Source organism: Cynocephalus volans, chromosome 16, assembly GCF_027409185.1.
Source record: "Cynocephalus volans isolate mCynVol1 chromosome 16, mCynVol1.pri, whole genome shotgun sequence".
NCBI lineage: Eukaryota > Metazoa > Chordata > Mammalia > Dermoptera > Cynocephalidae > Cynocephalus > Cynocephalus volans.
In genome coordinates this window covers 4730084-4740420 of record NC_084475.1, presented here as the reverse complement: position 1 = coordinate 4740420, position 10337 = coordinate 4730084, and the positions used below count along the sequence as shown (strand labels likewise).

Sequence of the window (10337 nt, the reverse complement as noted above, 5' to 3'; positions counted from 1 at the left end):
GCGCGAGGGAGGGAAGGGAGGGAAAGAAAGCGGCGGCGGAGAACGGGCCCGCCCCTCCCGGCTTCCTCCTCGGCTCCCAAACTCGGGCCGGCCCTCCTCGGGCCGCCGCCGCCGCCGCCGCCTGCCGGTGCCCGGCTGCCCCGAAAACGCGGAGGAACGGGATCCCGAGCGCCGCGGCCACACCCCCCTCCGGCGCGCGCCCCCGGCCCGCGCGCCCCCGGCCCGCACCTCCCCTCCGGCGCGCGCCCCCGGTCCGCACCCTCCCTCCGGCGCGCGACCCGGCCCGCACCCCCCCTCCGGCGCGCGCCCGCGGCCTGCGCACTCGGGGCATGCGCGGTGGGCGGCGCCGCTCCGGGCCGCCTCTGGTGCCGCGAGTAGGAAGCGCGAGCGCCGGGCGCCCGGCTGTCAGTGAGCGTGGGGCCAGTCAGCCGGCGAGCGGCTCCGGCTCCGGCTCCGCTCCGCTCCACGCCGCGCCGGCCCGACTCTCCACGGCCGCCGCCGCCGCGCCTCCTCACAGCGTCCTCGGCCACCCGCCCGCGCCGCCCGCCCGGGGTCGCCCGCCGCCCCTCCCCCGCCCGCCCCGGCCCTCGCCGGCCGCTGCTCCCCGGCGGAGGCAAGAGGTGGCTGGGGGGGACCATGGCTGACGTTTTCCCGGCCAACGACTCCACGGCGTCTCAGGACGTGGCCAACCGCTTCGCCCGCAAAGGGGCGCTGAGACAGAAGAACGTGCACGAGGTGAAGGACCACAAATTCATCGCCCGCTTCTTCAAGCAGCCCACCTTCTGCAGCCACTGCACCGACTTCATCTGGTAGGTGCGCGCGGGGCCGGGCGCACGCGCTGGCTCCCCGGACCCCTGTCGCGGCGCCCGGGGCTGGGGACCAACCCTTCCCTGACCCGAGGTCCCGTCGCCTGGGAGACCCGCGCTCGGGCCCCCAAGTCCGGGCGCGTCCGCTCCGGGGCTGACTCACTCGGAGCACTTGGAGAGCCGGCGGGAGTCCGAGCTCCCGCCCGAATGACATACGCGCGCCCGGCCGGCCCGGCCACTGACACAGGCGGGCAGGACTCCCAGGGAAGCCGCCGCCCCGCCACTCACTCGTGGCCCCGCGCGGTGGTGGCATGGGTCTCCTCCACCGGGCCGGGGCCCCCCACGTCCCCAGGCGCGCCGCCCTCGCGGCGACGGCGGAGCAGCCGTTGGCCTGGGTGTGAGCAGAGGGGAAAGGAAAACGGAGACTCCGGAGGGGCAGAGTTTCCCGGGAAACACGCCCAGGAGTAACGGGGGAGCGGCGGGGACTGCGCTGCGCGCGGTGCAAGTTGCTAGCGGGCCAGGCTGGGCGCGCTCGGGGGTGTGGATTTGTGCCTCCCATCGGGCTGGGACTCCACTGGAACCTTGGGTCCCTGCCTACTGTAGGCTGTATCTGCTGGGCACGGAGAGAGCGGAGAGGCTGCAAACTGTTGAAAGCTTGCAGTGGGGACGGGGGAGTTAAAGCAGAGCAGGCAAGTGGCAGAAGGGCAGAGGGAGTCATTTAAAATAGACCCTGTCAAGAGATTAGACCTGTAACCTTGTTGATGAGGACAGAGGTCTTATTTAAGAAAAATACTGTAATGGCTAAAAGCGTCAAGAGTTCAGGTTGTTTCCAACGAACGCAGGCATTCTTAACGTGGGGGGCCTGAGCCTGAGGGTTTGTGGAAATTGATGGAAGGGCTTCAGGGGTCTCTGAACCCTGTAAAACTAGGCGAAATTGTGTTTGTGCATTTTTTTCCCCTGGTGAGAGCATTATAGCTTTCATCTGATTCTCAAAAGGTGGATGACCTCCCCCCAAAAGTTTAGAAAGCTGGAACTAAAGGAACTCCAGCTCCTCCAGTTTGAGTAGCAGTAGTTTTGTTTTTCTCTTAGGTTCTCTGACACCCTGACTTTTCTACCTCTTGTTTGTGGGTGTAGGAAGTTCCTGACAAGCCAGAACTGGGGCTGGGGTTCCTTAGTTCCCTCCTTTCCTAGGCTGGGGAGCTTCACGCGGTGACAGTGCCACAGAGTGCACCCTGCCGCTAGCCAGCTGTGTGGTCTATGTATCTTAGGGCACTAGGGTGAATATAGTATGGATAGCTCTGTCTGAATCCATCACACCTGGGGAAAAACATCCCTACGGGCAAGTCCCACAGATGTGGTGCTAAGGTGCTTAATTTTTCCATTCCTTTTTAGACATCTGCTCAAAAGTAGACTTTTATGAAAAGCACAGCCACTAGCATCTTCTGTGAATGATTTTCACGGTGTAGTCAGCGTATGAAGCAATTGTGCTTAAAGGAGTAGGTAATCGTAGATAAGTCTATTTTAAAAAATAAGTTTTTGGAGCATCAGGGCAAAGAAAGGATATTGCATTTGTTTAAAGGGAAGGTGTCAACTGTGAGATTCCTTTAAAAGGAAACAGACTGCTGATTACTTTTGAGGGAAGTAGGTAAGTTAGAAAAGAGACTTGCAGCATATCCAGGCTAACTGATATATTTCCACTATCAGTTGCCTTGCGGGATCAGCCCCTGGTGAACTGGTGAGGCACTCAGGTCACCAGGTATGTTGTGAAGTTGAAAATAAAGGTTTCTCTCTCTCCACGTAATCCCTGCAACACTTCTCCACTTAATTGCGAAGCACCCCTTGGAAGTTCCAGGAAAACATCCCCCAGGATTGTCTTGCAATTTTTAAAAATTTTCAGCTTTCTTTCATTATAACTTCTATGGTTCCTTGATTTATAAGTTTTATTTCAATATTAAAGCACTGATATTTTAAAGCTAAATATCTGGGTTTAGGTATTGTTTTGGGGGAAATGACTCTAAATTAAGTATTAAAGGTATGTGAAGTGCCTTGTAAATTTAAAATGCTATGTAAAGCAAGAGATTATGACGAACAACTTAGAACATTTTATGCATTTCGTCCTAGTGGAATAATATTTGCAATTGAATACTCACGTCATGGGTCTCTGCTTACAGACTAAGTTCTCCAAAGTCATTTACAAGAACAAAATAGTCTGTGTATGTGCTTTGAAGGCTGTTGGTTCTCAATAAAAATTAGATTATGATAAACTCAAACACAAATAGTAGGAATGATATTTTGTAAAATCTGGTTCCTTAAGACAAAATTAAATGTTAAGAGTGGTGCTGTTTGGCAGTTTGTAGACACATGATATTTTAAACAAACAAGCCACTTTTTAGTTGTCTTTAGGGAGAAAAAACACTTTTCAGTTGGTCTTCAGGAACAAAATTAAGCCACTTTTTTTTTTTTTAAACCATCATCTCCTTTTTTGTTACTTGAGTATTGTAGCTAACAACTTTCAGTATACAGTCATATTCTTGTCTTGAAATTTAAGTATTAATAGCAGAGTATAAAAAAATTGGAAAGAAGCTTGGTACATTGAGATAGTTCAGTGATCCTTTATGTGCAAGATAGATTTTTTTTCAAAGTTAAATTTACACAGTAGTATGACTAGATATTTAGACATATTTTTCTTATCAAATCATTGAGTTTCACCTACAAACCTTTTATCCCTTTAACTCTGTAGAATACTTTGTCACATAACTTGCTTAAAATATGGTATCCAACACAATATGTTAAGATATTTTGTTTTTGTTTCTGTTTTTCAGGGGGTTTGGGAAACAAGGCTTCCAGTGCCAAGGTAAGCTGCCACCTTGGATTTTATTTTCAAGTACAACATGAAATCAGCATTCCAAACAGGAACAGTATTTCTAGTCATCTTTTTTTTTGTGTGTGTGTGATCCAAAAATATGTTATGTAGATAATATTTTCAAAATATGAGAACTGTGAATTTGGGCCTTTAAAAAAAATTGTATAGCATTGCCTACTAATCTGCATATAGAGCTGTCTTTTTCTCATTGAAAAAAAAAAGCCTTCCTGTAATTTTATATTTTGCCAAGAACATTCTTGTAAGAAACTGCTGTCTTTGTGTGGGTGTTAAGAAAAAAAGGAATCACTTTGTACTCATGTGGCTTTTCTTTCTTGTTCTTCCTTTTTGTGTTTATTTTTCATCTCTTTTAACCTATGCATTGGGATGGACTCATTGCAACTAATTTTAAACCATACATTATTCTAGTAAGGTTTTTTTGTTTTGTTTAGATTACTGATTGTCATCCAGAACAAAGTTTACACATTTTAAAATTATGTACATGATTTGATGACCGATTGCCACATTTTGACTATGTGTCACTTTTTCTTCAGTTTAAATATCTGACAACGTATATAATACTATCCATTGCATTTGTAGTTTCCCTCTCTGATCTGTAGTTGCATTTCACACACATCAAATATCTAAATTTTCATAATCTCAATTCTGTTTGTTTAAATAAAACAAACAAAACAATTTATAGCTGTGAAGGCATTGCAGGTTCATTAATTCACTTTCTGTCCTGCTCATTGTCTATATTATATTTATTTAGTTCTGGTTACATTTCCCACCGGGCTTAGGTTTATTATTAGGGCAAGTGGAAAGTACATTCTAGCCTGGAAAATATTACTCTAACACTGTTTAATATTAAGTACATTAGAGAGAGGGAGAGAAAAAGAGAGAGAAGGAAACTGTGTATACTTTTTACAACTTTGAAATTGTGCTAGTAAGTTGGTTACCTTTTAAAAACTTCAAGTTTGAAAACTTGTTTCTTATATACATTTTCTAAACATATTATAGATGAGGATATTTTATGGTATGATTATTCATTAATATCTGTCACCTTTCTTATTTCAAGATGTGCTTAAAACCTCTGTTGAAAAAATCATTTTTAGAGTTACATTTGAAAATCAAGGGATATTCCTTTTAAAAAGAATAAAGAGAAAGGTGTGTTGCACCAGTCTCTATAAAAGATGAAAGGAAGATATAGCTCTTTCTAGTCCTCTAGTTCTCAAAGTTTGTAAGTGAGATTTGGGTCTAGGCTTGAATATGGTTTTAGGAAGTTTAAAGATGTGAAGATTAAAGATGTAAGATTCTGGGCTAATGGGATTCACATCTAATGTTATTTTTGGTAATGTTTCTGGTTTGGGTGGGGACCTACGAAAATTTATAAGAAAAATATTTACTGAATTTTCTCAAATAATATTAACTTGTTCAGGAGAAAGTGGATATGCTTTTAAAACTATATTATTTCCTGCATATAAATGATTCAGAATAAGGTTGGTCTTTCTTAAACCTGCTCATCTTAGCAGCTTTTGTTGGTGAAATCACAGTGGCCATACTACTAGGCTACAAGGGGGTTCTGCATTATTTCCTCCAGAGAAGATCTGTGGAGTTTTTGGTGGATCAGCAGATTAATAGTCTCACATCTTTTAACCTAAATTATAAAAATATACTGTATAAAATAAAAAGTAAAATTGTATACCCTTCTTTCTTTCCATCTCCAGGGATAACTTCTGTTTAAAACATCTATTCATTCACTCACTCACCCATACTTAGTTTTTAAGAAGAGACTAAAGTTTTATATCATTCTGCCTCTTGTTTTTTCACTCAGCAGTATATAGTGGATATCCTTCCGTGTCAAAACATCAGTTCTGTCTTATTCTATTTAGTGGCTGCCTGTATGGATGTATCCAATTTATGCACTCTATTGATGGGTGTTTTAATTGTTACTAGGTTCCTACTAGTACAAATACTGCTGTCAGGAACATCCTTAGGCACTAGTATAGGTATTTCTACGATAGATACCTAGAAGTGTGTGTGTGTACTTAACTTTTAATGAGTACTGCTGAGTTGCTCTCCAGGAGGGTTCCAATTTACATTCTCGGTATTAATATGAGAATGCACCTTTCCCTTCCCTCTTCACAGTGAAGATATTGGATAATATAAATCTTTTACATTTTTGCCAATCTGGTTGGTGAAAAAGGGCTTCTCTTTTCAATTTCCATCTCCTGGGTTATTGGTAAGTTGAACATTTTTTTCTAATGCGTTGTAGCTATTTGTATTTGTTCTGTGAATTGCCTTACTTTACCTAATATTTGAATTTAAGGGAATACATACCAGACAGATTAGAGAAGTGACTATGTACTTTATACATGTTTCTTTGCTTTGGTGAAGAATTTAACTTCAGAATTCTCTGAATAATGAATTCCCCTAGCATGTTTACAAATTTAAATTCATAGAAATCTTTCTTTTTTTAAAAAAAGATGACTGGTAAGGGGATCTTAAGCCTTGACTTGGTGTTATCAGCACCACGCTCTCCCAAGTGAGCTAACCGGCCATCCCTATATAGGGATCAGAACCCGTGGCTTGGTGTTATCAGCACCACACTCTCCCAAGTGAGCCACGGGCCAGCCCAGAAATCTTTCAAGTATAAATTTATTTGGAACATGCTGTCTGCTTGTTACATTTTGTTTAGCATGTATCATCTGTATTTGACTTCTAGTAGGCATATGCTAATCTATTATATTTTATTGTTTGTTGTAATTAAGAAGAATATGTTAGTTTAGGACAATGCTTTTAATCCCACAGATACAGTTACCCAAAATTTCCTATTTTGGCTCTTTCCTAAGAATTAATCTTTCTCTTAACATCTGACCGTTGTATAATATTTAAGTTTTCTCTTAATATTCTCTAACTTTGTTTTTCCTCTTGGTTTTGTTTTAGAGAGTGTCATTCTTACTCAGGGGAACTTATTCTCATTTATGCCTTTAGTAACACACCCTCTGGAAGTGGCAGTTGGAGTTTGAGACTGCTTTTTGTATTCCTTGTACATCAGAGTTTTCTCACTTTATGAGGCAATATTTTCTAGTGATTAGTACATAGTATGTTGCTTTGGTCAGTAGACACAATATCTGCAGCAAGTATATTTTTCTTTTTCTTTTTAAGCTAGAGAGGTGCATATGCTCCAGATGAGAGTTACATATTCATGCAGTAATATAGCTTTAGATCTAAAATAGTTGTCATCATTTTACTTAGTAAATGATAAGTAAGAATTGGAAAACTAAAGAAATACATGAATTTTAGACCCTAAACTGGGTTTGTAATCTATACATTTAGAAAGTATTATATTTTACAGGCATGTGAAGCACAAAGATTATTTCCCACTTCTTCCCTTCCCTGAGATACAACACAAAGGGAAGCAGAAAACTTTTCTGGAGAGATGTTTATTGCGTTTTCCCCACTTTCCCTTAATGGACTCTGTGCCATTCTTATTTATATTGCAGTATGGGTGTGCAACCCTGAAAACTGATATTACCAGGGCAAGTAACACAGGAGGATCCCATTGTGAGAATCTGCTGCCTGAAATAATGAAACGAAGGGACTTAAATGCCAGGGAGACGAAAGAAGAATGTGTGGTAGATCTAGAAGCCATGATACGTTTTCTTAAGGTCCTCAGAGTTGTAAAGACAAGCTGTCCCTTTCTAGCTCTGAAATGACCTTTGTGACATGACTTAGGCTTATCTTTTGATTTTAGATTTTTGGCTTCGTGTTCTATTTTTTTGCTTTATGTCCCCAGTGCTCATTTCATCTCCACGACACTAGCATAGACCTGGTCCTTGCCCATATTCTTTTTTTCAGAGAAAGGACAAGGAAGGGAAGTAGAATTGTGTGGCTTTGACACTGATGAAGTTAAGTTTAAAGTCTGGAAGTTTTGCATCCAGTCATTAGTTTCTGTCCTGTACTGACTGCTTCCAAAAGCAGTCATAGGACAGATAGATCCACCATACTGCTCAAATGTTCCCTTCCTCTGGGGCAGTGGAGCTGAAACAGTGTTAACTACAACTTTCACTGGAAAAGGGAATGAGCCAACTGGATGTTTTTCCCTCGTAAGAGTTAGCAACACCCAAGCACTTCCATTACAGTGGTAGAAGCAGCCTCTCAAAATGTGACCTGCTTATTCGAAGTGCCAGTTACTTACATAGTTTGTTACATCTGGCTAACCTCCTTTTGTTTTTCCTGCTTCTTTCTGTTCTTCCTCTTTTTGTTTGACAACACAAATTAAAATGTACTACTAACCCAGGTTCTTTGATTAAGATACCTACCCTACAGAGACAGCATCATAATTAAGCCCTGCCAATAACCAGGATGTATAGGATCTCATGGGCTCTGAATGATCAGCACTGGATTTTGAGGGGTCTGTAAGGGATGATTTCCCATCTCCGTGCTTTCAATAATGTCACTGCAGAGTGGTTTTGAATCTTGATTCATTTTCCTGCTAAGAGCATACTGCATACTATACTTCACCTGTGACTCTAAATGAAGCTCAGTATTTTTCAGTTGCTAAGGGTGAAAAAGTCAGATTCTCTTCCCCTTTGCTGATGCCGTTTCATTTCGAAGGCCTGTTTCAGGTTAGGTATTTTCCTCAGCTCACCTGAGCAGACTGGTGTTTTGTATTCCTTCTATAAGAATGAAAGTTGGTGTTTGAGGGAAGAAGAAAAAATGCATCTTCTCTGCACTGTGCGAACTAAGGGATTCCAGAAAATGAGACTGACTTAAGGGAGGGGACCTTTGAACAGAAAGGGGGCAGCAGGGATTTAGTTGGCAGACTTTCAGAAAAGGGATGTTTAGTTGTCCTCATCTGCCACAGAGCTGTGAGAGTCTAGGGGTGTGGACACCAAGTGCCAGGAGATAGAAGGGGGCTGAGGTCCGAGTCGGGCAGAATCATGAGGTTGGCCAACTTGAGCAGAGTATCTGTCCTCGTGCACTGCATTGGCTACCTCTTTAACTCTCAGTGACCTCCAGCTGCCTGCTGGTTTTCAAAGTTGGTGCCAGAATTTTCTATCATTTTTTGTCTTCAGAACAGATGTTAGCACCTTTGCACCCATTTCTAATTGGTAGCCCATCCCCAAATTGGAAGCTGTGTTAACGAAAAGAATCCACAAAAGAGTGAGTGTAATTTGAAACTATTGAGGTTTTGCACTAATGTCAGGCCAAAGCATTATGTCAGCATCAAAGATGAAATTTGTCAGCAATGCCTAAAATATAGAGAAAAGTGCAGTAGAGGTGGGCAGTTAGAACTGCTTTTCAATAGTTTGTTTTTTTTTTTCTCCATAGGAATATATTAATACTTGTGAGAAGTAGGGATGCTTGGATAAAACTAGGATTGGGTATTCCCAGTTGTTGCTGTTTACTTGTGAACTGATTTCTGATTCATACATTTTGGAATTGCCACTCTTAGTACAGTAAGTAAAAGTGTTTTGTTAATTATTTCATTCACACACACCTACTCCCCCACCAGAAGCTGATGCGGTAGTGTGTGACATGGCTATTTATCCTAACAGGCAGTAGAAACCTATACATGTTTACTTTTGCAGATCGATCTGATGTTTACATTTTTTTCTCTGATTTTATGGTGAGGTGATTTCCTGCCCTCTGATGAGCATTTCACTCATCTAGAGCATTCACTCTAGATCATATTATTTGAATTTAGGTTTTTAGACACATTCACCCCTAGCGTGCCCATTTGTTTTCCTTCACACAGAGTCAGTATTCTGTTTCCAAAATATTAATTTCATAGCTTTCCTGTCAGGATGAAGTCCAACTCCTTATCAGGACGTTTGAAGGCTTCAGACTTAAGCGTAAGGATGCTGTCCTTCCCATCCTGTGGTCACTGTGAATAAGTTACAGCTTCTCATAAAGTGTTTTCTTAAAATGTTTTTTCTGTTCTCAGCCCCTTTTGCCCAGATGAGATCTGTTTCGCCTGTGAGTCTTAGTCTACAGTTTATCTCAGGCCTTTCCCGACCTTCCTGCCATTCTGGCTGCTCTCCCCAGACAGGACCTTCTTACTGTGTAATCTCTCTCCTTCCCTGTTCCCTCTGCCAGCCTTGAGTGCATGGACTGAGTCTTGTTTCTCTCTGTATCTCCAGTGTTTAATGTAATGCCTGGCACTTGGTAGACACTATGTAAATATTTTTTTGGGTGTGTGATTATATAAATATTAGGAGAAATATAATATGAATGTCCCTAACAAGAAAGATCACAGTGACTTCTGCCTGGCCAGTATTATTATTATTTTTTTTTAAAAGCTAGTTTATAATCCAAAGTTATGTCAACTGGGATAGACCTTTAGGTGATGTAAGAAAAAGGACTTTCTTTCTTTTTTTTTTTTTTTTTTTTTTGTGACCGGTAAGGGGGTGGTAACCCTTGGCTTGGTGTTGCTCGCACCGCGCTCAGCCAGTGAGTGCACCAGCCATCCCTGCCTCGGCGCTCCCAGCGCCGCTGCGCTCCCAGCGCCACACTCTCCCAAGTGAGCCACGGGATCAGCCCAAAAAAGGACTTTCTAAAGATGCGTGTACTTATTAAAAATAGAGAGCAGAAAATTCTAATTTATATCCAGAATGAGTTATGTGTAATGCTAAACCTAACAAATTAATACAGCAAGAATAAAC

The 10337-nt window shown here is 42.8% G+C and overlaps 1 protein-coding gene across 2 annotated transcripts in view; it reads left to right on the top strand.

Annotated features, from left to right (window-relative positions):
* Positions 1-414: 414 nt before the first annotated feature.
* The window catches only part of PRKCA (protein kinase C alpha), a 428415-nt gene continuing 418492 nt past the window's right edge, over positions 415-10337 (top strand). For both annotated transcript variants that reach the window (XM_063080317.1, XM_063080316.1), the window contains exons 1-2: positions 415-809; positions 3629-3660. In XM_063080317.1, coding sequence (XP_062936387.1) covers positions 637-809; positions 3629-3660 — 205 coding nt within the window. In that variant the 5' untranslated portion in view covers positions 415-636. The remainder of the gene's footprint in view (positions 810-3628; positions 3661-10337) is intronic.